This window comes from Streptopelia decaocto (genome assembly GCF_964273445.1).
Source record: "Streptopelia decaocto genome assembly, chromosome: 7".
Lineage (NCBI taxonomy): Eukaryota > Metazoa > Chordata > Aves > Columbiformes > Columbidae > Streptopelia > Streptopelia decaocto.
Genome location: NC_138661.1, coordinates 11,527,382 through 11,554,707, shown reverse-complemented (window position 1 = coordinate 11,554,707; position 27,326 = coordinate 11,527,382). Strand labels below are relative to the sequence as shown.

The window sequence follows — 27,326 nt, the reverse complement described above, 5'->3', positions numbered from 1 at the left end:
AGGGTGATAAATACCTGTTACAACCCACACTTGAGGTTTAAAGAAGGACAATGCTCTTGCTACCTGATTGTGAAATTTTCCCTGTATTTTAGAAATGTAAATTTTTGTTATTTTTTCCATCCTTTGTTGACTCTAGTCTTAATATTTCCAGTTATAGATCTTTGCCTCCCTTTTCCTCTGCTGGCCTGTTTCCTCTCGCTGCCCACCCCTGTGACTGCTTTTTTTCAGTCTGGTTTCCTACGGAAATAAGGTACATGTGATCATACTCCTTGGCAGTCAGAGTTCATTCCTCCTACCCAGTATATTAATATTTTGATCCCAGTGAAGGCCCTTTAACAAATTTCACTGAAGATGTCCAAAGATACCAAGTTGCTACAGGTTTTATAACAGGCACACAGAAGCATGCACTTCATTTGCCCTGTCTGCCTCTTGCTCAATGATCTGATTTTTCATTATTCATCAACATCCATTAGACAAATAGATGCAGTGGTGCAAGACTGGTAACCATTACAATGATATAAGCTCCACTGGGCTAAAAACCTGAGAAGCACAACCTGGTTATGCCCTGCAAAGTGCTCACAGCCCTTGCAGAACAGCCTCTTGACACAGGACGCCGCTTCACACACTGTCAGAGTCCCCTTTGTCCCCTGAGCAAGGCCAGCGAGCTTCAGAGCGCCGGGTTGTCCGTACTTCCTAATTTTAAGATGTTCTCTTCCAACAGTATTTATCTGAACTGAAATGCCAGTAGCAACAGGCATATATACTAATACAACATCAAGAAAGTCTGAACCTTCTTGAGGCTGATTGCCAGCATTTTTCAAGAGAATAAGTTTTAAATATTATTAAATTAAATATTGTATTGTGATGCTTAATCTGGTATACAAATATTTTAAAAAAAAACAAACCCTCAAACTTTTTTTTTAAGTAGCACTCAAAGATAACCGTTTGCAACCATGATTATGGATTTTGCTTCATTTTATGAAAGCCTTCTGACGTGTAGAGTACCTGACCAGTTTCAATCACATACCGCACTGGCACTTAACAGAACCATAGGCTTGGACAAGATTTAGATAATTACATGCAAAATCCTCAAAGGTTTAAAAGGATAAATCCATCATTACTTTTAGGCGCAAACCAAGACTGAGTGCTTATGGCTTCTGCATTTTGCTCCACCAGCTGCTTTATCAGTTACAGATGAACTGATCCTGGCACTTAGAATTTGTATACTAGTTTGCGATAACTGCACGAAAAATTTGTCACCATGCTAAAGGGTAATGGCATTGGGAAATGTTTTGAAGAAAAATATCGAGCAGTAGTTCTGGTGTTGATCCTATCAGTATTGGTAAATTTGCCAGCAGAGGAGCAAGGCATTTACTTTGAAATATCACCCTTGTTCACTGTTATTCAGTAAGCACACTTTTGGTGTGGCAAGCCCAGAAAGCAAGTACCACATAGAAGGACAGGATTTGCTGCAATAGGCTACCATTTGCCAGCTTGCTGACGAATGTTACCACAAGCACTTAATAGCTGGCTATCTGCCTGACTAGCCCATTCACTGCTTTTCATGCTTACAATGAAACGACACCAAAGATAATACTCAATATTGGCACAGACAAGTACAGAGGAACACACAGATGATTCTGAGTAGTCCAAGTGACAAAACATGTTGCCAAAACTCCGGTAAAAGCCACTGTACTTCTCTTTGAGAACTAGATGGCAACATGGTTCTAGTGGGAGAGATAAAATGTGGCTTATATATCTGAGAACAACCACCAAATTACTATTTGCTGTACTCGTATATATATGCGACAGTAGCTTACCTATGGAAAAGTAATGGTCAGGTAAAATAAAACCCACACACTAATCAGACCTAAAGGTAATGGCATCTGCTAATGCTACAAGGGATGCAAGTACAAGGCAGAAGAAGCTTACAACTGAGATCTAGCAGAGAAGGGAGCTCACTGCCCAACTTCTCATCTTCATGTTGTGTTACTGTTAGGGAATGAGCCATAACTTGGGAAAATACAACTTGGTCTCTAAAACCAATTAATGCAGAGTTTTTGGTTTGGTGGGTTTGTATGTTTGTTTTACTTATTGGGGGGGGGGGGGGGAATGTGTATGTGTGTTTTTCTGTTTTGTGGTGGGTTTTCTTGGTTGTGGTGTTTTGTTTTGTTTTTGTGATTGTTTGTTTGTTTAATGTATTGAGGTTGACCTTGGAAGATGGAACTGTTAGTACTAAGACTGAAAACATGACTCTGAAGAGCATTTAGTTTGGAAAACCCAGAAGTGACTTCCCATCCACACAAGCTTGACAGCTTCACAATATATAACATTTTAGCATACAGCTATCATGACACAGACGTTTTCAAACAGCATGACACATTCTGAACAAGAAAACCTGCACCTTTATGAGTACTAATCAGGGCATTTCAAAAAACACTCAGCAGTTTGAGATTAAGTTCTAGTCCAACTCTCATGGGAGAATTAAGAAAGCTCCTAGAGAAACTGTGTTCCTGAGTGCAGTTTGTAGCCCAGTTGTCATACCTCTTTCCAACTTGTCACACTTGTTTAGGAGAGGGAAAGCTGCCAAGCCTCTCCGACGTTTCCCTAAGATTCTTAGCTCTTTCAGCAGACGATGCACCCTCATGGACTCCCTAGTGGTCTATCAGCCTCTTCAGCGATAGAGACTTCACCAATGAATATATTCTGCAGAAGTCAAATAACATCTGCAAGTTGTGACTTTCTGAAGAAACTGAAATACCAAATCTTGCTTCTACTTCAATTACCTACAGTTTTCAAAGGTGGTACTTTCTTTCTTAAGCCTTGCTAAAAGAAAATGCAAAGAAAAGATTACTATTCCACAATAAAGACATTTTCTGCTTTTGAGTAACTGTCGATACACAATGGCTTCTTAAGCTTCATCTTCAGTTCTTTTATTTTCTTCAAGACGACCATACCCAGCCCAGAAGACACATGCACAATAAGCCATATACAGGCTCTTTGAATTACAGGTTTTCCCTGGGACTGTCTGACATCCCAGACATTTGGGACAACCGACAGTGGAACTACAAGAGCACGTTAATCCAGGAAATACATCCTGCTGCCTCCTTGTTCCTTCCCACCACACTTTGAAGAGAAGCTGCCAAATTCATGTAACCAATTGACATGATAAATGCTTTCTGATCACCTGCAAAATGAGGGGATATTTTTCAGGTTTTAGATCCTTCTGCATGACAAGAGGGAGACAGAAGTTTACAAGATACATTGTTTAGAAGCAGAGTGCTTAGCTTATATTTAACTAATAATTAATAGATGTAGTGTAAGTAAGAAGCTAAACAATTATACCTAACATCATCATTTATTTCTTAGTATAGATATACTATATGTAAAAATTTTCAAAAATTGTAATCCATATGTAATAATTATGTGAATATAAGCAAAGCAAGAGCATCCAATCACTGGAGCACTTATGGAGGATGATCCCCAGTGTTCCCCAGCGTTGATAAAATAAAGAATGCCGCTTAACAGTATCATTGACTCTGCTCTTAAGCTTATTTCTTCATTTCAACTCCACTCTATTCTCTGTATCATCATCAGCGTTGACGTGGTATGTCAAACCAGGAAATATTGCCAGGCGAAAGCAAACGTGTCTGTCCCATCCCTTTCCATCGAACCACTCGCCCAGTGTGACTCACAGACAGCTGTGACACTGGAGCCCAAGGCAGGCAGCAGGACCGGGGTGGAGAAGGGCAAAATGGCCTGTTTTGGAATTGATGTGGATCTGCCTCAGAGTGCAGTGAGTGTGGAAGTGCCACGCAAGAGTCTGTTTCTAGTCAACCTACAGCACGTTAGGACAGGATCTTCCAAGATACATGTCAAATCATTGTAAGAAATGCATGACAAGAAACACCATAGGATACAATCTCTGTTTAATGTCATCTTATTGGCACCCAAATTTTTCTGTACTCCTAACTCCAGGGCCACATTTTGCATGTATTGGAGAAATCACTTAAGCCACAGCAAATGGAGATCACATACTGAACCATGTCAGTAATGGAAAAATGGTTTCATTTTTCTACATGAATTAGCAGTTCCAAACAGTAGAATTTCAATGATTCAATTTATTTCATTCCATAACAAAGTTGTAAATATTGCTAAAATCCACTTATTTTACTGCATGATGAATAATCTAAAAAGCAGATTTAATTTGTTTTCATAGAATAGTTTGAGAATTATGACTCCTTAGAAAAACTCTTCAATATTGAAACTATCTGAAAAATAAGTGGCAAACTAGAGATTAAGAAAACCTCAAATTTGACCTCACTCAAATTTCATGAACATATGCGTGAATCTGAATTTCATCACACCCAGCATATCTTGCACACCTTGCTAAGAAATAAAATAATTCCAATCTGATGACCATACTGTGCTGATATAAGCTTACAGACATTTACATTAATTAAGAAGCTACAACTTACATCAATGTACGAGAAAAGTTCTGGTTTTCTAACTGCACGCCTTATTTCATCTTAAAAGTAAAACCTAGCAAGACGAGCAGCATAACCATTTTATCCATTATTTACAGTAAACACACATCTTTTGTTTTCTCCAGATATATGAAGGTGTTCTCTCAAGTTACTAAAAACTTAATACATGCATTATGTAACAGAACAACTCATATTTTACATTGGTGCTATATTTACCACATGCCACCCCCTTTATTTCAAAGGTTAGGGGTTTCTATTAATAACAAAGCACCTACACAAATGCACTTAGAGTTGTAGGAGAGAAATCCACATTGTAAGGTAACCCTTTTCTCTGTTTACAAATTCAGAGTGAAGATGTGGTTGAGTGACACAAATGGAGTGGATCGCTGTGACCAGAGGGGCAGTTTGACAGAACCGCTCCCTTCCTTCAATCGGCTGTAACAAATCCAGCTGGTCTCACCTCATGGATCCAATTCTGCTCACTAAACCAACAAAAACTAACCAACCAAGATACATAATGAAACTACCATCCTGTAGTTTATCAAATCGAATCATCGGCACTGAAGGGTCAGAAGTGGCTGATAAACCAGCACTAGCAAGCAGGGTAAGGGAGTGCAGCTCTTGTTCAGCAGTCGTCATCTTCAGTAGCGCAGCCCAAGGTGGGACGAGCTGCCCATGCAAAGGCCATCACAGCATCCCGGGTGCTGCAGAGGTTCCTGCCATAGTGCTGATGTCCAGGCAGCTGCCAGGTGAGCTGGGCAAAGGAAACAAGCCAAACAACATCCTTTTTTTCCTGATACTTCAGTTCTCAGCCATCTACATCTGTTCATCTACATCGTGAATCGGGAAGTGTAAGACCAAGGTACAGGTCTTACACATCAGCTTACAGTGCTACTGAACTGCATCCAATTTCAATTTTTTTTTATTGATGGCTCAAGGCTGCAAGACTATGCATATAAATATCTTGAGCTGTTTTTCAATTTCAAGAGTTCAGATAGCAGCAACTACTTTAAGCACAGGTGTGGCACGTTCTTTTGTTCACTGCACTTCCTTTTAAATGGCAGTGGGCAGGAGGACATTTTCTCAGACATTACTCACCCCCTTTCAGAACTTCCTTGGAGCTCCAGATCTATTAAAAGGTCAATGAAAGTCAGATTTTTGCTGTAGGAAAAGGCCACAAAGACATGCAACAAGCAATTACTGTAACCAGGCACTAGAATGTTTGGAGTAACTCAAAGTTACTCGGAAGCAGTGAAGAGGGGAATTGTCTTTGTATTTGTGGAGAACCCTAACAAGTCCCATGCTAAGATTTGCTACATATTATAGTGGCAGGCTCAGAGAGGCTTCTTTATTATTATACACACTTTCACTTCTTCAGTTCCCTCTTTAGACCAGGAACTCCAGAGCCAAAGCCACTGTGCCTTGCTCTGCTCCTTCCAGTGCCCCTGGCTGGGAGCGAGGAAAGGGAAGATCATTTACAGCAACACTATTTTCACCAACCCAGAGTGCTGAAAGTAATTCCAAACACAATACAGGGCAAGTGGGGCATAAGGGGCATGTGCAGCCATCTGTAGGAGAAAAATCCCTGGTTTCAGGGCTATTCAGAGGGCAAGTGCATCTCCAGAGGGCAGGATGCTTCCCAACACTTACTTGCTCAAAAAGGATCTGAGTAGAAAGGGAAAAGAAAGAGAAATATATCTCTTAGCCTTCAAAAGTGTGATGAAAACTTCAGCCAGATAAAGCAAGTTGCTTCTAATTTCACTATGCAACTTTTCCTCAATGTCTGACACTGACTCAAGCACATTTCCAAATTTGTCTCTCATTATTCCAAGGCTTTCCAAATATATTAATTTAAATTGAAAAGGGAAAGTTAGATTGTGCAGGACAAGGTGAAAAGGGTGGGGGGGAAAGGGGTGGAATCTACTGGAAGCCTATGAGGAGATCTTAAATCTCAACTTAGATGTAGATTTCTAGTCCACTGTGGTACATGGATCACTAGCAGTACAGACAATTTTTTTCTAAAGTTCTCATGGCTCAAAAAAAGCCCCAAATTGTCCTTATTAAGAAGTAAACTAAGAAGTCTGGAGAATTCCACTCTAGAATATTGTCCTTAAATCACCTGTTGCTAAATAGCAACAACTAATTATTCTGAAGTTTCAAACTGACCAAGATCATAACACCTGCTATTAAATAAGTATAAAAATCAACCTAAAGCTTGCTTGGAAGCAGGGGATTTTTTGAATATACATTAAATAGCCCTGACTAAAACATTTTGGATAAACGATAATTTGGAATATTAGACACAATAGTTTATACATGTTCAAATTTTCAGTTCGTTTAAATCAAATAGCCATCCTTAGGGAAGTCAAATGCTGGAATATGCAACGAATTTAGAGCACAACTAAAGAGCTGTAACATCGCATGTATATGTAAAGCATATGGAACAAGAATCTAAAAATGGAAGAACATCATGCCTTTTCCTAGAGACATTTCAAAGTCGCCAAGCATTATAAATTCAGCTTTCCCTGGTACAGTCAGGATGGAGTTCTTCCTTCTTGTATCCTCCTCATTTTATATTTTTGTCACCCTTTCTCACAAAACTTTTTGCTAATTTATATAGAGTATACTGAATAAGCTCTTTCACCTTATCTCAATATTTTGTGTATCAAAAAAAATCCGCATTTTGGTTTGGTTTTGTATTTTTAGCCCATTTTTTCTTATCATCTTTACCATGCTAACTTTCAGAAATTCTTAATCCAGTTTCTGGTTTGTCATTTTAGACAGCAAGCTCTGAACAGACAGTCAGCCCACATACCACACAGTTAAATGGACATGCTTCTGTGCTTTCCCAATCTCCTGGGGGCTCCTGGAAGCCTCTACCCTCCACAGCACCATTCCAAACCAGAACGTACCCCCCGTTACTGTGCACCCCAGTGTGACCAGCAGCAGCCCAAGCTCCCCGGGTTCCAGCTTCTCCCTCCTTCTTGCATATGTTTGAAGCCAGCAGGAAAGAAAAATCTGTTTGCTGTCCTTAGCTGATACCAAAATTACTGCTATTAAAATATGAAAATCATTGCAATCATCACGCTCACAGTTGTAAATACCACACCTTTACACCTCACCCCTCAGATTTTCAAGGTAGGCATATCAAGTGGGGATCCTCCCAACAAGATTTTTATATCAGATGCAGAATCAGAGAGAACCTTCCACTTCTAGGCTTATCATTTTAACACAACTTTTCAGCTCTCTTTACTTGAATTCAAGAGTAAAATTATCCACATGCCACCTTTGTTCAATAAACATTACATTCATAATCTTTTCACCCTAAGATTTATTTCCACACATTTAAGTAAAGAACTCCTTTTCCTTCCTCATATGCAGCCCATCTAGACAGGTGTTTTGGTTTGGAAAGAGAAAATCAAATACCAGTACATTCAGAACAAGCTTGTAGTAGGCTGGCAATCTCAAATCTTCATCTATACCTCGGGCTCCATTCTGTTGGCTTCCAACCTTTTCCTTTCCTCATACTTAGAAATAACCAAAGGTTTGGATGCTCCAGTGCAACACGCGGGTGAGCACCTACAAGCCAGTACAGATGCTGTTGGAAAACCTTACCAGCACAAATGTGCTTTTAAAATTCTGCCCTTCCAGAGTAGGAACCAACAAAAATGCATTAACTTCCACAAACCTTCTGACACAGTACATGGCCTCTGAGGAGACCACAAGCAGAACAAGGAATTTCTGCCAATTTTCAAAATACTTTAGGCTGTTGCAATGTAACTGCAAACTAGTATAGACACTGAAGTCGACGATTTACAGAGAAAGGTCAAATGACTGCCCTTCTACTTCCTTATACAACATTTTAGCTATACGCCATTTGTCTCTCCTCTTTTTCCACACAGAATTTAGTGTTTTCCTTTACTAATTTATCTCCAGTGTCATCTAAGTGAACCTTGGCTAGTTTGCCTATTCAGCGATTGGTTTAGCTCTTAAGTAATATTTTCCATTTGCACTTACTTCAAAAAACCAGTCAGTCCCAAACCACGGTCTTTTAAAGACTGTCAAACTTTTCATCCTTGGCACTGTAGTTCAGATGCACTGGTTCCATTTTTGATGCTAGTATTGTGGAGCTGAGGCTACGCAATCCTTTTGTTCCATAAACTTCTTTGGAATTTTCTAATGGAAAGAAATCTGGAAGAGATGTCATCTCCTCTTCTTCATCTCTAAAGATTCTCAGTATTTATGCCACTCATGGCCTTTTTCCCTTTTTTTTTATTAACCTACATGAAAAAGGTGCTCAGGACTGCTTGTTTAGTAACACATCATTCTATCTTTGGATTGCCACTGTGAATCCAGCAAGGACATGGATTTTTAAATCTCTCAGTAGTTTCATGGCCTTTTAAGTAACATGTAGGCTTCAATCTGGTTCAACACAAACCTGTGACAACGGTCTCTAGGACAGAGACACCATGCAGCACTCAGGGGAAGGAAGTATGGTCTTATAAAGCTTGCATTTTTATTGTTCAGCTCTTCCATAAGGGAGTTGAAAGTCCTGAAGACTGTTCTTCTGGGAACCATCCTAATGCTTATACCCTAACAGACAGGCAATTTCACTTCTATCATTATTTCTTGAAGTTTAACTCTTGTTTCCTGTATAATTTGAATTCTAAAACAAAATTCATAGCATCACTCTAAAAAAAAATCTAATTCCACAAAATCTTTGAAAAAAAGTATCAGGAACAGCTATGTGTTGAACTACTCACTGTATGATTTGTATGAGCAGCAAGTGTCACTTTGTCACGATTTCTATTACAGTGCTCACACTGTACCAGTAGCTACTCTTACATAGGAACAAAAATGTACTAAATTATTTTAAGATATCTTACAATACTTGAGTAGTTTGTGCAGTTGCTGGCCCTGTCTCTTCACCTTTATTTTAAAGGAAGTAAAAAGAACATTTACAACTGTATTGCATGAAATCAAAACTTAAGTTTGCCTTTTCAGAACAACCATTCTATATGAAATGCATTTTCAAATAACTAAGTCAATTTGGAGTCTCATCTGTCCTACATGAACATATTTTAACACATCAACCCCCTGAAAAGTCTAGTAAGAATCTTTCAGTTATCACTTATGAATATTTTTTCTTCAAGTATAATCAGTTCTATCTCTTCTTCAAAATCTTACTTAACAAACATTTTGGTACACAGGCTCAACTCAGGGTTTTCTTTAAAGTACAGGCTACCCGGTACTTCCAGAAGTGATAAAGATGTCTGGCCTGATCAATATTTAGGACTTTAAGTGATGTTTTTTCCAGTCCTTTCTAATTGGTGTACCTGCTTATTTTTTTTATTCCAATATTGCAAATTTTAATTCAAATACTATGACTCCTCAACAATCTATTTCTGGGCAAGTGTTAAAAGATTACAAGTAGACAGTGTTGATTTCCTCTTCCATGAATTGTTATGCACAGATAAACTTATTTCCTTGCCAATTAATCTTTTTGTTTTTTTGAACACAGAAGTGCTAGCTAACAGTCTCCACCTAAGTCCCCAGAAAACGTAGAGGACAGGTTCTTAAGTGTTATATGGGACATGAGGGGGGAGGGAGAGATGAGGGTGAGGAGATTGAAGTAAGAAGTAGGTCTTGCCCATGCTTCTCTCCTGCAGAAAGATAATCCATTATCTTCTACCAGCTGTCACCCATTTCAGAGTCCCCATACAGCTCTGACGGTAAATTACTGGAGCACATTTTTCAGTAAAGTCTCTGTATTATTTATTCTGTAGCTATCAAGCATATACTTGAAGTAAAAGCTATTATTACCAATGCGCACAATGACATATTACAGCCACTGACGCAAAAGATCATCGCAGCAACGTGTGCACAAGCTTGAATTGCTGTTCTGAAGACATTGCTGCAAAATGCCTTCTCTAAATACAAATAGGAAATAAGAAGTAAAAAGTCTGAACGATGAAATCAAAGAGGAAATTACACACATGAGAGGAAGGGGATGATGTTTCTCAGTAGTTTTAGGCAGCAAGACTTAATCCAAAGAAAGAAGTTATTACCATTACTTCACTCTCTGTTTTTCCCCCAAGGTAGTTGCACAGTGCACAGGTACCTCCCAAGAGGGAAGCAATACACCGAAACTAGAACACAGCGTGAACAACCTCCATACCCCAATCACAAACAAAGCTGAGGCCTCACAACCACAGCATCTGAAACAACTGCGCAACACTTTGATCAGTTTATTCTGAAAAATCAACGTTATGAATTCCCTACATACACACAGTCTTTGCCCCAGAAGGGCAATGGACCATCACATGATATAGTTCTGTCAATGAATATCTTCATGACATAGCTGACGGTGTATGTGCTCTGACAAGGATGTCTACCAGACTTCCAGGCATTCAGGAATCATGAGAACTCTGAAAAATCTTCTTATTTTCTCAGGAGTTTGCTGCAAGCAGCGTGCTCAAAAACACAGATATAAATTCATCGTATGGAAAGTCAAGGCTCACTTAGGATATCATATTAACAATTACAACACACCACTAACAAGGGGATCAGTTCTTGGTTTTTTGTCCCATTCGTATATTGTTACCCTTATTATTGATAGCACTTCCTATGCTATTTTCCATATATCAATATGATTTTGAAACACTGCATTTGTTGTGGGTTTCGGTTTGCTAAGTGCACTACTATCGAGAAAGAATATCAGCACTAAAACCATGTTGCAAGTCCAACTTCATGTAAGTCATACGACCTCTTATTTTACAAATGAAACAAAAATCGACAGTATCTCCCATTAGATCTTTACAACCATGAGGAAGATTTGTTTCACTCTGTTGTTAGCAACTGCTTAGTCAGGCTCCTTATATCATTGCATATAAGGACATTAGGAAGCCTACAAGTTAGAGATCCCTTTGTGACATGAGAACATCTCTAGCAGAACAGCTAAACCTGTATTTTTCATAAGGGATGATTCAGGCTCGCAGTCATGCAGGGATTGCAGGCTGTTCTGACAGCTCCATGGAACTAAAGCTTTAAAATACTTCAACTGCTGTCAAGGTTAACAACTAGACATAAGGAAACCACACTTGGGAAAGAGCACTAGACATAAAACATAGGTTCAAAGTTCTTGAAACCTGTTCTGGCAATTCTCATCCAGGAACAAGGAAACTGGTGCTTTTATTAAATACATGGCAGAAGAACATGAACAAAATTTAGTTTCCCATCATTTACAAGCCTAAAATTTACTTAAAGGCTTGTCAATACTTACATTCAGACTACGTGGTAAAATGCCAACCAATCAGTATAAACACCTGAGATGAGCAAAAACCAATAAAATTACAGAAGTTATGTCAACTACTTCATCTACAAGAAGAAGATTCTATTTCACATCTTTTCATTCTGAGAAGTAGGAAGAACAACTTTTCTATTAAAAGAATTGTGATGTTAAATAAATTGCTAACATAGAAAAAAAAAAAAAAGAATCACAGAATAATTTTAGTTTGGAAGGGACCTCTGTAGATCAGAGTCCAACCTCAAAGCTGAGATAACATCAAAGTTCAATCAGGTCACCCGAGGCCTTTCCCAGGTGAGGTTTATCTCCTGGGATGGAGAGACTATCAGCTCTCTGGGTGTCTCTTCCAGTGCCTGGCCACCCTTAGTAGGAATACTTTTTGCCCTTACACATAGTCAGAATGCTCCTTGCCTGTGTCCATTGCCTCTCCATGGCAGTGCACCTGAGAAGCATCTGCCTCTGTGTTCTCCCTAACCCAGTATCTGGCAGTTGAGGATCATGACCTGGTTCCCCTCCTCCCTGCTTACCAACCCCAGGTATCTCTGGCTTATCTTGCACAGCATGTGCTGCAGGCCCCCAACCACACCACTGCTCCTCTGCTGGACTCACTTCAGTTTCTCAGTGTTTTTTCTGTACTGGAAGGCCGAGAACTCCAGAAATGGCCTCACAAGTGCTGTGAAGAGCAGAATAACCACTTCCCTCAACCTGCTGGCTATTTTCTTGCTGATGCAGTCCAGTACACGGGCAGCCTCTGTTTCTACAATGATGTACTATGGACTTTTTCAACTAATTGTTTACCAGGATCCCCAAATCTTTTTCTGCAAGGCTGCTGTCTAGCTGGCCATTCCCCAACTTACATAACTCCACAGTGCAAGGCTTTGCACTTGTCATGCTGAACTTCGTGAGGCTTTATGGTGTGAAGAAAAAATAATGCTGGTATGCAAAAGGTAAAGTACAGAATGCAATCTTTGCTATCCCCACCCTCAAAAAGTGGCTGAAACAGTAAACAGTAAATCTTTACAATGGTTAATATGACCGGTAAGAACAGGAAGTATATAACCAGATTACCTGTAGCTCCAATTCTGTCAAAATCAACCAGGGCACTTCTGCTCCTGGCTTGAGCCGCTCAAATACATGCACACCTTTAACGTTGAGGATAATCACTGCAAAGCCCTTTCCTCAGAGCACTAAAAGCTGCTCCGTCACTGAAATGTTTTAAAATTAAATCTGCCCTCCTCCCCCTTTTCAAAGTGTCAGGTCTTTTGCCTTTGCATTTCACATCAGGTAGTCAGCTTCAGGATGCACAAGCATTGGTAACTTCTAGCCACAGCCATAGACATGACTGGGTTTTGACTCCCTGGGTCATGCCTGACCAGCCCAAGACTGCTGGTACAGCACTATACCCAATGCAGTAAATCCTGCTGGTCTGCAATAACACGCACAGAGCGATAACCACAGCTCAGTTTCCTTAATAACTAGTAAATACTTCTAGGGGTAAGATAAAGACAGTCTGCGGGCCAGATACTCCCTCTAGTTAGGTATCTCCACTGTATGTTTTCCTCTATTGTTTTATCTGGAGTACCAGGCCACAGTTTAAAAACAGCTGTTTGATATTGTCATTGTTCCCAAAATAAATAATAGCTGTTGAGGAGACCAAAGGCTGAACTTACTAGCAATGGAAATATACAGTTACATAAGAGAGTAAGTTAAAACAAACTTAATTCTTCCATGCAGCAACACCATGCTACAGGACTACAGCATTTTGCTACAACTAGTTAAAGCTGGTCTGGAAGAAAAATGTTTGTGCTTCTTCCCTGTGATACAACAGACGAATTCATCTGCAACTTCTCAGAAAGCCTGCTCTGAAAGATGAAGTGTCATGCGTTTCAGAAAAATACCATATTACCCATAAAAGGCAGAAAGATTAAATACCACAGACTCCAGCTTTCAATCTGCATTTACAGCTCAATATCTAGAAGTTACTAGTTACCAGTTATTCCATTAGGACCTTTAGATCACTTTTAGCCATTTGTACATTTAAAAATTTTTTTCTCCCAGCCTCCAGCAATAAGTCATATAGTGTGAGGTTCTCAATCACAAAAAATGTAGTTTCCTTTTTATCAGGCGAGTAACTTGAGAGGGTTGCAGGGCAAAAAAGTCATCCTAAAAGGAACCACTGATAGCGAGTGCTCAGTGAGATCTCACCCTTGCCTTAAGGAACACACAAACTAAAAAGAAAGCACGGGCTGATATTACATTGCAGTTTCACTCAGACACAGCACAAATGATCACAGACTAGATAACAAAAACACAACTCCTTAATTTAAAATTTTCAGTACAAACTTATTACTCAAGTATATATAGCCACAGAAAAAAATAAATAAACTTGCTACTCTTCTTCAGACCCACAGCCCAAGAACAGCCAGAGGCTGCAGAACAAAGTCTGCAGAGCACACACACATGCTGGGCATCATCTCTCAGCACTAGTAATGGACAAGAAGCTAAATTTAAAGACTAAACATGCATCTTAAAAAGCAAACCTTTGGGAACATATTTCAAAATGGTAATAGGATCTTCACGCCTAAAGTCACCCTCCTGCTGTTTCTACTCTGCCTTAATTACAGTAAAATAAAAGACACTGGGAACATTCCAGCTTTCAGTATTGATAATCCAAGTCACGCGGGCAGCAATAAAGCTGGCAGCGGACAGAAAAAAAAACTCTGTGAAGAAGCCAACTTGAGGAAGGATGTGCAAAATTAAGGTTGTAGAAGTCATGCTGCAACAGCAGCAGAATTTCAAAGGCATACAGACAATGGGGATGACCCCTGTCGTGGGGGAGTGACAGGTACACGTGGATCTCTGGAAGAGGAGGGGAATCAGGGACAGAGTGGGATGAAGGTTTCAGATGCCCCAGAAGTATTACCATGCAATTACAAGAAACATCATCCTTCCTCAGGTCACAGAATAGTTTGGGTTGGAAGGGACCTTCAAAGGTCATCTAGTCCAACCCTGCAATGAGCAGGGACATCTTCACCCAGATCAGGTTGCTCAGAGCCCCATCCAGCCTGGCCTTGAATGTCTCCAGGGATGGGGCATCCACCACCTCTCTGGGCAACCTGGGTCAGGGTCTCGGCACCCTCATTGTAAAAAAATTTCTTCCTCATGTCTGCCCTGCATCTCCCCTACTTTAGTTTAAAACCATCACCCCCTGTCCTATGGCAACATGCCCTGCTAAAAAGTCTGTCCCCTTCTTTCTTACAGGCTCCTTTTAAGTACTGAAAGGCCACAATATGGTGTCCCTGGAGCTTTCTATTCTCCAGGCTGAACAACCCCAACTCTCTCAGCATGTCCTTATAGGAGGGGTGTTCCAGCCCTCTCATCATTTCTGTGGCCTCCTCTGGCCCCTCTCCAACAGGTCTCTGTCTTTCCTGTGCTGAGGCTCCAGAGCTGGACACAGAACTCCAGGTGGGGTTTCACCAGAGCAGAGTAGAGGGGCAGAATCACCTCCTTCAATGGCACTGCACTTAAGCAAATTAAGAACTATACCTTAGCCTTAATTAACACACACCTGATTAATAAACAAAGCTCAGACTCCTTTATAGAGGTCTCAGATTGGGCACGCAGAGCTACTAGTGACACTTGAAGCTTTGGGCCATCGTTAAGTAATAATAGGTTTCAGCATTAAGACCCTGATGACATGAATGACAGAAATTAAGATCTCAGGCACTTCAGGGTGCCTAAGGCCTCAGCTGGCCATGATGGATGCACGCACTTAATCTGAATGCACTCTAAGTATATCTACAGACATGATTACTGAGGTCTATGCAAAATCAGGGCTTAAGAAAACAGTGTGTAGTTTCCTACTGAAGAAAGCTACATTCATTATAGCGAACAAAGATCCTTATAAATGAAAGCTTGCACTCTGGCAATCTGCATACACTGATGAGAAAAATAGAGTGGAATATTTTAGCATAGGAGACAGCTAAAATGAACAGATCACACTGAACTACAGACCAAATGTACTTAGAAATTCTTAGACCTGGAAAAGCTTTTAAAATTAAATCCCTATTCTTAAAAAGTAAAAAAAATACTAGAGCTTCAGTGTGATATATTAGTGCACATGATACAAGTTCTTTGGTAACTACATCAAGAATATATTGGAATTCTCAAGCGTACCATATGAAAGGCTTAGAAAATGAATCTCAACTCTATTTAAAGCATTATCAAAGGCAAAAATACAGTAAAAAGCTTTAACAAGGCCTTCTATTTTTCTAAACAGATTTGCTTGTGGTCCATCATCCTATTAATCTTTTCAGACATGGGTAATGAAAAAGATGAACCTATAAATTTTTTTCCTAATCCTAGGCACTGTATTCTGTTAACAGCTGAGATAAATTCGTGATTGTTTAGGTAAGCATTATAATTCTTGCTTTGTAATACCCATCTAAAAACAGCTTACTTGATTTGCCTCAAATTACAAGCAAGGGAAAAAATGTAAGTTTCATAAATTTGAAGAAACTGTAGTGGTTTAACATTCCCAACTAATCTCAGCTACAGATCCACATTTCTAAAACCCCAAACATTAATATATAACCATAAAGTAAAAGCAACTTGCTATAAAAAAGCTAATGAAACAAGTCTCTTCAGTTCTGACTCACACAGTTAAAATCACTTGTTTCTAGTAGGTGTAGAAAAAAACTGACTCACTCTCACATGTGAGTTATTTGCAAAAAAAGGTTAGTTCAACTTCATCTGATAAAAAAAGCGCATTGCACTGAATCTGCTGACTAAACCAAGCCATTTCCACTGATAATGTATAACTGTGTCAACCACAGAAGTTTTATGGAGTAAAATAAGGTGTTCGTTTGTTTTTCCAAAATATTACATCTTAATATTACGTAAGAAAAAGCAACATGAAAATAATTTAGATTTAGTGAAATAAGTCAGAAAAAATGGCAGATTTATGGATAGTTATGAAACCTTACTTCTGCATTCTATACCTTATCATGTACTGTGGGAAACTACTAGATGCACACTTTTTTCCTATATGAATGCAAATATATCAATGACTTATTTATCCCTTTCTGAGTTTTCATAAATTAAAAAAATTAAAATACAAATTATAGGTCCCAGCCTTTAACATACCACATAAATCCTCAAGCCCTCAGTGAAGACTGTTTATTAGTAACTTCATCCACAGGAGAAAAGCAATACCGATTTCCTTCTACAGGACAACAGACAAGCTTCACCCCGGACAGCTGTCATTTTCATACCACACGCCAATGTATCTCCCATCCTCCAGACCACATTAGCTTCCCACTGTCAAAACACGACTGCGGCATTCAGCGAAAATGTTTCATAGCATGAAGTTTTACAGAAAAAGTCATCAAAAGATACTGCCTCATCCTAAAAATAACAGATTAGAACAGATGTACTGTAAAGGGTCCACCATACATACAGCATCAAGCTTTGGACTGCACACCTGCAGACCAACAGCCCTGACTACGATGCTATAATATCAAAGCTAACATGGCAGTGTGGGCTACTCCAACATTAATTAATCCTAATATATATATATATTTTTCAAAAGAACAAAACCAGTTTATGTGACAGCAAGGAATGCTGGGAACCAGAATCCAGCAGCCATGCTTGCACACTTCTGCCAGATGACTGAAGACTTCATTAGCAAGGGCAACCCAAGCTACAGTGCCCCATCTCTGACCACAGGAAAGCCTTCAGAGAGCAGGTCTCCAGCTGCATCCACACTGCACCGTGCACAAAGAAACCATGGCCACCACCAGCATTTCCAGAACTTCTGCAAGGCACCTGTGGCTTCACCCTGCCCCAGTGGGTCCTCATCCCCACCCTCCTGCCACTAGCTCTAGTATAAGGGATTGTAACAGGCTTTGGTGGATAGAGGATGAGAGCAGAGGAACTCAGGCCAGAAGCTGAAATTCAGTTCTCTTATTCGGCTATCTTCATTACCCAACCATGCTCACTTTGCACACGTGCCCAACAGGCTTATCACTCACTGCATAGAGGACATTATACAAGCTAGCAGAGCTCGAGGTCCCTTTTGGGCTTTCTGCATGTACTTCTGCAAGAAGGGAGAGGAGTACCAAAAGGAAAGAAGGGAAGAACATAAGCCCTCAAGTAAAGAGATATGACATGTTATCAAGGGACAGTTTTTCCTGGTGTAACCCAAAAAGGTCAAAGAAAAGATCCTCATAAGCAAGCCTTAAAGCCTAACAACTCTACGGTCATCTCAAAAATACTTAATGACAGTTTCTGTTTCCTATCCAAGCAGCACTCCCAGCCACACATCATGCCCCCACCCTTACATAGCACATACTCTAGTATATCAGTCTGAGGACTAGGTCTACCCTGCAGCTAGCTTCAACAATGCTCTAATGCAGGTTGGTAAGACCTCTCCTCAGGTTCACATCCACACTTCTGAATACAACTGCTTTCAGGCCATGAGAACAGGCTCTACACTCTTCTGACAGAGGCCATTCTTCAGGGTTCTTACTTCCCTCATTAGATATTTGTATGTGGAAGGTTAAGGTGCTTCTTTAAGTAGAACTGGAAGGAGGAGAAAGCAGGTCTGGGAGTATACTCACAAAGTTCACATAGCTCCCCCCCCAACCCCAACAGCAAGATGCAAAACTTGAAGTACCAGTCTTTACAGCGCCTCAAATTTGTGAATCACTGCACCAGCACAACAGCGACCTTTCTGGTGAACTGTCTGCCCATATTTTCATTTATGGTCCATCCTCAAGTATAACAGATACATACCCAAAAGCAAGCAGCTTGAGGCTAGAGAGGTTGCTTTGAGTTCTCTGCATGCACATTTTCCCCTCCTCTAGCTCACAGTGAGAACGTATTGCTGTTACTACAACAGCATCCAGTGCCTGTTATGCCAGACCATCTTCAAGGGCTTGGTAGCAGCTTCCCAGCCAGTCTATTTGTGCTAATCATCTGCAATCTTTCTTCTCCCCACAGCTTCACTCCCCACTTAAAGCTCTTCTCAAGACAAAAACCACCAACACCCAAACAAAAAACCCACCACCCAAAAGCAGAACACCAGTCCAGCTGAGCAGCAAACCTTGCACAAATAAAGAATGCAGAAGATAAGCCAACACTCAGATGGCTCATAACTCATCAGGAGGAACAGTCCACAGAAGTACCCCTGCACCTGCTTCAAGGAAATAAGCACTGCATTTCACATCAGTCTAAACTACTCTGACATGGGTTTTGAAGTGTTCCCACAGCAAGGACTAGCCAGTACACAGTCCAGGAGTGAGACAACACTGAATGAACTATGTGGGGACATGTGCCATCTTGCCCTCTGTAGCATGCCAGCAGTACTAAACAGGGTCAGAGGAAAAAAAGGCTGAAGCGAGAGAGTCTACGCAGCACCAAAAGCCCTTTGAATACAAATAAAAGCAATTCCTGTTAGACTTTTCTCTGAACATACTTGCCTACTGGCTGCACACTATGCCAAGCAGCTGTTCAAAAATGGAGCAGCCGGTTACGTGAGTCCCTGCTGACTTTAAGTAAGGGGCAGTGAGCACCAGCCACAGCCAAATGAGGTAACTCCTGAAAAACAAGGTGATGTCAGATGAGCGTGAATGCAGTGCCAGCCAGCAAGGTGCCCTGCAAGCAGCCATACTAGCACAGGATTAGGAACAACTCAGATCTCTCACTACGACAAAACAAGGGGCTCTGCTCTGTAAAGAGGAACACGCTGTACCTGAGAGCCAAAGGACAGGTGATGCATGGACACCTGAGCTGCAGCAATGCTGTTTCGGTGCTCCTGTACTTGTCTCCTCATCACATGAAACAAAAGACAGCACACATTTTTTGCAGGAAGAGTCTCTTAAGACTCTTAAGACTCTGCAGTGCACAGACAATATCACCCAACACCACCCAAGCACTGGTGAACACCATGGTCCACTGTTTAAATCCAAGTAGCCGCCTCTGTGCATGCTGATAGCTTTAGGTGGTCTTCACTAGTGGCCTGGGTCAGCTTTACCAAAGAAAGGACCTTCACAGACTTCTAGGGCCATACAGACTGTTTTACAGGCTTTCTCAGGACTGTCCAGTTCCAACATCTCCCAGGATGCCAGATGCTCTCCTGACAGCCCTAGTGTGCTGGAAGGACTAGCAGAGATGGTCACGCAATTTGACCTCAAAGGCACAAGGGCTGCAGCATCCCAGTTTCCCTGATGACTTTCAGGGAGGAATAACCACGTATAACTGGAATAAATGGGACTCCTCACTCTTAGGATTCCTCTCTATTTCTCACTCTAGGGGCACCATACATAGGAATAGCTTAAAAGACACTAAGAACAGAGTTGGGAAATTCTCTCTGAATGTGTAGAGATGGATCTGCAACCTAACAGACTTGGATTAAATTCCCACTAAGAATGCTGAGCATTATTTCAAAATCTAACATATAAACAACACAGTGGTAACCAATTAGGCGAGACCTTATTCAACAGGAGTTATAAATAAAAAAAAATAGAAGAAAAGGACTTTTGAACTCTTTGCTTGCAGCTCAGCTAGCTCTTCTCCAAAGACACATGGCGTAAAGATAAGTGTATTATACTTTCAGTGGAGGCAAAATATATAGCCTATTTGAAAGCTCCATTCACCATGGGAAAGATACAATTGCCAAGGTTAAAATGGCAGATTCTTACAACATTTCTAATGTGATGGAAGCCACAAGCCGCCCCAAGGCGAAGGGCCACACCCTACGCTCTTCTATGGTTAGCAAATAGGAAGAAGATTTTGAAGAAATAAGCCTGTGGCAGGACTGCCAGGAAGCAGCAGTGGGATTCATTGGGCAGAAGTGATGAGATTCACCATCTGGGGCTCGCCAGCCTCTGCAGGTGAGCCACGAGGCTTCTACAGATGTCGAACAGCAAGAAGTCTCATGGGATAAACATGGGACAATTTCCTGGACTCCTCACTTCGCCCCTCCCACAATCAGCCGCTCCAGAATACAAGTGCTGCTATCAGAGAGCAGAGATATCGACATCCAGCAGCTACACCGCACAACTCAGCATCTCCTCTGCACCCCACAGCCAGGAATAAACTGCATCAACTACCACGTCTGAACCCTGTTTTCTCTTGGCAAATAAGAATGCAAGCAAGTCCATTAGCCACGCTGAGTCATTTTAAGGGAATTTTACATGTGTGATACCCCACACACAGTTTTAAATCCAAAATAGTAAAGAAACGCTTGTTACTTAGCTCGGCTTAATTTAACCTTAATACCTAGGCAGCTTATTTCCATTGTCAGTGATAAGTCTTCATTTTGTCAAAAAGGAATTCCTTCTGTTTCCAGTTGATAAAGAAACAGTGATCTTCAAAGTATATCCCAGATATTTAACTATGCTCTCATGCTGCTACAGACACACAACAGCACACAAAACTTGTGCACATCAATCCAGAATACCTTCTAACAGAGAACCAGGCTGTAATTAAGACTGCATATCATGACATGAGGAAGATCAGTGTGTTTGGCGTGATATTTTCCTGATTAGCTGGTGGCAGAAACAAGTTCCTTGTCAGTGAAAACACACTGTGAGGGCATTAGAACACAGACAAAAGGTGTCCCGTTGTTGGCATTTATTTGTTTTTAAAAGCTTGAAGGAAAAGGAAGAACACAAGAGTATCAACTGTAATAGGTTTTAACGGTATTCCTTGTTGATGGAAGACAAATATATAGCAGTCCAGACTTAGGCCCATCCCCTTACCATCAAGAGCTTGGATTATAAACTTTTATCCCTTCTCTGCAGCACCAGATGGTAGCTCACATACATTTCAATTATTTATTGAATAGGCACTTTGTTATACTAGGGTAATCCCACACTGCAGTAAGAACTACACACTGTTTTTATTGCAAGCTATACTTTTCATCAAGTCAGTAACCTTTTCACATTCAGTGAAAACAATAAATAGAATTAAAACAAGTGATTTTATAAACAATTGGATAATCGGCCTCTCCATCACACAGAAAATGACAACAGAGGGATCAATCAGTATGACACAACCACCAGCAGTGCTATAGAAAAAGTGTATCATTCTCTGGCCTGCCCCAAATCCTTTCCTTTAGTGCTCTAAGTACCATCATAGTCCAGTCTATCACATTTAACAGTTTGTAGGTGCACACTCGTTCAAGCCATCAGCTTGAAAACAAGAGTATAAAACCAGATTGCACTTTGCAGAAGACATACAAAGCTCCCACCACAAAACAAATAATCAATATTCCCCAGGCTGCAGCCTCGCGGGGCAGATGTGATAAAGTGGGTAATTATTCAGTTGGCAATCGCATTACTGACGTCAATAGAAGAGTCCAGGAAGTGAATCCTCTTAGTTTGTTAGTGTAGGACAAAGAGTGGTGGTCCCCACAGAAATTAAGGAGAAACAGCTGTCCCTACATGTTGGTGCTCTGGTCTGTAGGACTAAAGACACACATTTGCATCTACTGAAGTAAATCGGCCCCTCCCCCTCCCTTAGGAAATCCTTTGTTTTGCTTTTTTTTAAGAGGGCTCTTTAAAAGCCTAATTAACTGTACATGCATGGAACAGCTGATAAACGGGACAATATACTCGTGAGCAATGACTTCGCCTCCCTTCCCCTCCAATTCTTATTCCATGGAGAAGTTAAGTCACCTCCATCACACATTATTATTCATAACTTACTCAGCTGAATAAACCAGTCAGCCACCATGGCCATTTTAACATAAACTCATTTAAGCATGCAGCAGAGAAGGATCTCTAGTACCTGCATACCTGTAGTCGGTAGTCTTAACTAAAGAACACTGGATAGAAAACTTTTATCCTAAGCGTTATCACAAGTATCCATGTTTTCTTTTGTCACCACACTCCAGACTATTGGAGGTTTCTCATTATCAGGCTGCTTAACAGTAGGAAACCATTAAACAAAGCTGCTGTAAAGGCTGTCTGGGATTGCTCTGTCCTTCGGGGGCATGCCCAAATTAAAAAGGCTGCACGATGAACGGGAACTGTTGTTCCTTCAAGACACACGCCCTCTCTAACAGCAACAAACCCGGCACAAGATCAGCGTTTCAAAGCCTGAGCCTGCTGCTCTCCCCCAGGTAGGAAACCCCCCAAGGAGCGCTGGATTAGCCTGACATTTCGGGTTAAGCCGAGCAGGGTTTCAGGCCAAGGACACTCCGGTGCTGCTCCTGCCAAGCGGTTCGCTCGGGGCCGAGCGGCGCTCGGAGCAGCCCCGCAGGGGTCAAGGCCCGGCTGGCGGCGGGTGTTTCCCCAGGGAGGCTCCGCATCCAGGGGCGGCGTCTCCCCACCCCGCCCGGCTGCAGCCGGGAGCAGCGGCGGCGAGCGCACCCCTGGGGCCGGGCCGCCTTCCCGGCCCGGGGACCCCACACACAACCCCCCACAGGCCGGGCCACGTCCGTCCCCTCATGGCCCCAGCCGGCCCCCGGCCTCCCCATCCCCGCGGCCCGTCCCCGTCCTCCCACCCGGGCTCACCCCACTCGAGGAAGTCAGACACGTATCGGTCGCGGCGGAGCGGCGAGTCGCGGCTGCACTCGGTGTAGACGCCGACCAGGAGGTCGAGCAGGGTCTCCACGCTCAGCACGCTGTCGTGCCGCTGCGGCCCGTCCAGCACCAGCTGCTCCAGCCGCTTCAGCCGCACCTTGGCCGACATGGTGCCGCGGCGGCGGGCGCAGGGCAGGGCCGGGGCCGCTCAGGAGGCGGCGAAGCCGGCGGGCGGCGGTGCGCAAAGGCCCGGGGCGCCGCGCTCAACCGCGTCGCACCGCCCGCTCCCCGAGCCGCCTCACGGCCGCGCCGGGGCCGAGCGGCTCCTTCCACGGGCTCCGCCTCAGACCCGGACGGTCCATGGGCCGGACCCGGCCACTCCTCCCGCTACGGCCTCCCCCGGCGGCGGGGCAGCGCTGCTCCCGTTCCTGCTCCCGTTCCTGCTCCTCCTCCCTCGGCAGCGGCGGCCCCGGCGAGCGCGGCCCGGCGAGTCCCACCAGCGGCCCCGCCGGCACCCGGACACGCCCACCACGCAGCGTCCGCGCGCTCCGACGTGGGCAGGGCCGCGCGAAGCGGTGCAGGAAGATTGGGCCGCGCGGCGCGCTGTAGCGGGGGGAGAAGGAGGGTGCGCCTGGCCGCTCCCTGCAGGGCTTCGGCAGATTCGCCGCCGAGGGTGCGAGGGGTGGAGGCGACCTCAGCTGTGCGTTCCCCGCCGCACTTTCGTCTCCTGGCCTGTGCTTTCCAAGGGGGTTTTGGGGGCGAAGGCCCCTCCATACCGATCAGGCGGGGCCTGCGGTGTTCTGGAGGCCGCGCAGCTCGCCCCGAGGCCCCAGGCTGTGCCAGGCCGCGGCTTCCCTTGAAGGACGGGGTGAGAGGAGACTGAGGGGTGACCTCGTTCATATTTATAAATATGTAAAGGTTGAGTGTCAGGAGGATGGAGCCAGGCTCTTCTGGGTGACAACCGGTGATAGGACAAGGGGCAGTGGGTATAAACTGGAACACAGGAGGTTCCAGTTAAACGTGAGAAGAAACTTCTTCACAGTGAGGGTGACAGACACTGGAACAGGCTGCCCAGGGGGGTTGTGGAGTCTCCTTCTCTGGAGACATTCAAAACCCGCCTGGATGCCTTCCTGTGCGACCTCATCTGGGTGTTCCTGCTCCGGCAGAGGGATTGGACTGGATGATCTTTCGAGGTCCCTTCCGATCCTTGACATTCTGTGATTCTGTGACCCTGGAGCCACCATCCCCACAGGCCACCATGAACACTGCCCACCCAGAGCTGATGTCGGGCTCAGGAGGAGGATCAGGCACGGCTGGAGTGCGGCCTTTGTTTCCCCTACCTCAGCCACAGTTCCCTGCCCTGCGGCCGCACTTGCCTCAGTGCAGCCTCCAGCCACAGGCCTGGGGCTGGCAGGTGAGCAAGGCCCCGCAGCAGGACACGGCATTGGGAAGCTGTGGCTTTCTGTGCCTTTCAGAACCAGGGAGGTGATTGTCCTGCTCTGCTCTGCACTGGTGCAGCCTCACCTGGGGCACTGCGTGCAGTTCTGGGCGGCACAGGATAAAAAAGATATTAAGCTCCTAGAGAGTGTCCAGAAGAGGCTATGAAGTTGGTGAAGGGTTTGGAGAGGAAGCCGTATGAGGAGCAGCTAAAGTTACTTGGTTTATTCAGCTGGGAGGAGACTGAGACCTCATCATGGTCTGCAGCTTCCTCACAAGGGGAGGAGGAGGAGCAGGTGCTGATCTCTTCTCTTTAGTGACCAATGACAGAACCCGAGGGAATGGCAGGAAAATGTACCAGGGGAGGTTTAGGTTGGACATTAGGAAAAGGTTCTTTACCCAGAGGGTGCAGGAGCACTGGAACAGGCTCCCCAGGGAGGTGTCACAACCCCAAGCCTGACAGTGTTCAAGAAGAGACTGGACAACGTCCTCAGACACATGGTGTGAACTGTGGGGTTGTCATATGCAGGGACAGGAGGTGGACTCGATCCTTGTGGATCCCTTCCAACTCAGTACATTCTATGATTCTATGAAACCTACCTGTTGATAGGGCTTTATTTCAAAGCAGCAGCATCTAGCCTGGGCACAAGAGCCCTGCATCTTAACAGCTACTGTCCACACTCCCTTGAAGGAGAAGGGAGTTTGGTGTAAGGCACTCAAACTTTCTGCACTGCTTTTTTTCTGCTTTGCAACTTATTCTGAGAACTGTTCTCAATGGAGGCTGCAGCACCTTAAGGCAAGATGCTGAGTAGCTTGAGATGGGAGTTTACATCTCTAGGAATGCAGCCAGTCAGGTCCTGATGCAAAGCTGAACTGGGAAGGATGCCTTTTCCTTGCTTATCTCCCCTGGCAAGTAGATGGAGTGCTGTGTGCTTTCTGAGAATCACCTCACCAGAAAGAGGCAGCTGAGTTCTGGTTCTGTCAGGGCTGGGAAACCCCCCTGCCTCCAGGAGCTGGAGCTAGACAGGGGTTTGCACTGTGGTGGCTGCAGTTGCCAGGGGCCCTTCAAGGTCAGACATGACGTTGGTCGTCGTTGGAAGACCTGAATGTTCTCAGCTGTCACCTTCAGTGCCAATGGCTAGGCCAAACCCAACCAGTGCTGCGTACAGGGCGCTGCCCTTTCCGAGGGTCAGGGGCATCAGCAGACAGAGCTAGATGGAGTACTGTATAGTGGAAAGTATTGCTGCCACGTGACAGAGAGGTCCAGCAGATGATTACAGAAATACTTATTTCTAGGAGCCCTTTCCCCTCGGGCATGTCTGATATACATATATCTCTTTGACACCAAGTACATTATATCTGAGAGCTATTCAGGTCATAATAATACTGCGCTGTTCTTTGGGACCTACTGCCTGGATCAAGAAGGTACAGGCATGTTGGGGCGTGTTAATAGTAAAAAGTGCAATTTGAAAATAGGTCCCATGAATCATACTTCTATACGGAGAACCTATAATTTTAAAACAAAGAAAAAACACAGGGACTAAAATAGTTTGGTTTAGTTTTCGTAAATGACTTCTATTTCTTTGTACTTCCTTCTGCAAACATCCACTTGAAAAAATATTTCAGAGCATATATAGAAGTTTTCATTGTTCTCTCTTGATGTTCCTCCCTGGCTACAGTTGTTTCACCTGACTTTGAAATATTTAATATCATAGATACATTAATTTGCAGGATCCTTAGCATTTTAACAATTCCAGTTGTATTTCTGGTGCGTTGCCGTATTTAAAAGGAGAGTTAAACATTTTTGGCTTGTTACCACTTTGGAGGCTCATTTTTGGGCAGTTGATCAGAGTAATGGCTTGGGAGAACAGAGTTTTAAAGATCTTGTTACAATATCTGTCTTTCCCTTTCTTATCTGTTCTTGCAGATGGTGATTATCACAACCTCCTTCAGCAAGAAGAGATTATAAAGGAAACTGTAGCTAGGTGAAGAAATAGCCATTTTCTGCCTACCAGTTGCTCTAATGTTTCCACTGTTTGTCGGGCTGTTTCACATTAGTAGAAGTCAGGGATTTCAAGAGCTGTTCCTGACTTCCACGAGTCACAGGGAAGGATCAGGTCCTGTGCTGGGAAGACAACAGATGGGTGACAGATGATATTGTAGCTTGCTTTAACAACTACAGAAGGTTTAGTGTATCAGACCAGCACATGCAGGATTATTTATGAGTTATACTGTAGGTATTCCAGGATTAGTTGAAAGATTTCAAAACATATTGTGAAGAGTTAAAAAGCCTTGTGTATTGTAAACAATACTGGGTTTTCACAGCAAAGGTTGCAGTTACAAGGAACCTACCTTGCTGAAAAGTGGCATTCAGTATAGTTACTAAAAAATGTGTGTAAGCTTGAAAATATGGCTGAAGGCATTCTGCTTCTGTTACTCATCTGTGCCAATTCCATATACTAAAAATAAATGTGATCTGGCTAAAATGAATTAAATGATCCATCTTACCAGTTCCTTTTTCCTGTGGTATATTTCAGTGGAAAAATACTGCGCCTTCTTCTAGGG

General features: G+C 43.0%; 1 protein-coding gene across 9 annotated transcripts in view; it reads right to left on the bottom strand.

Moving 5' to 3' along the window:
- Window positions 1–23,846, bottom strand: part of CDC42BPB (CDC42 binding protein kinase beta) — a 96,770-nt gene extending 72,924 nt beyond the window's left edge. For 5 of the 9 annotated variants that reach the window (XM_082059456.1, XM_082059457.1, XM_082059459.1 and 2 more), the window contains exon 1: window positions 23,316–23,844. In XM_082059456.1, the coding sequence (XP_081915582.1) occupies window positions 23,316–23,493 (178 nt within the window). In that variant the 5' untranslated portion in view covers window positions 23,494–23,844. Of the gene's footprint in view, window positions 1–23,315 lie in introns of all 9 variants that reach the window. The other 4 variants (XM_082059454.1, XM_082059455.1, XM_082059458.1 and 1 more) reach the window with 2 other exon arrangements.
- Window positions 23,847–27,326: the final 3,480 nt, after the last annotated feature.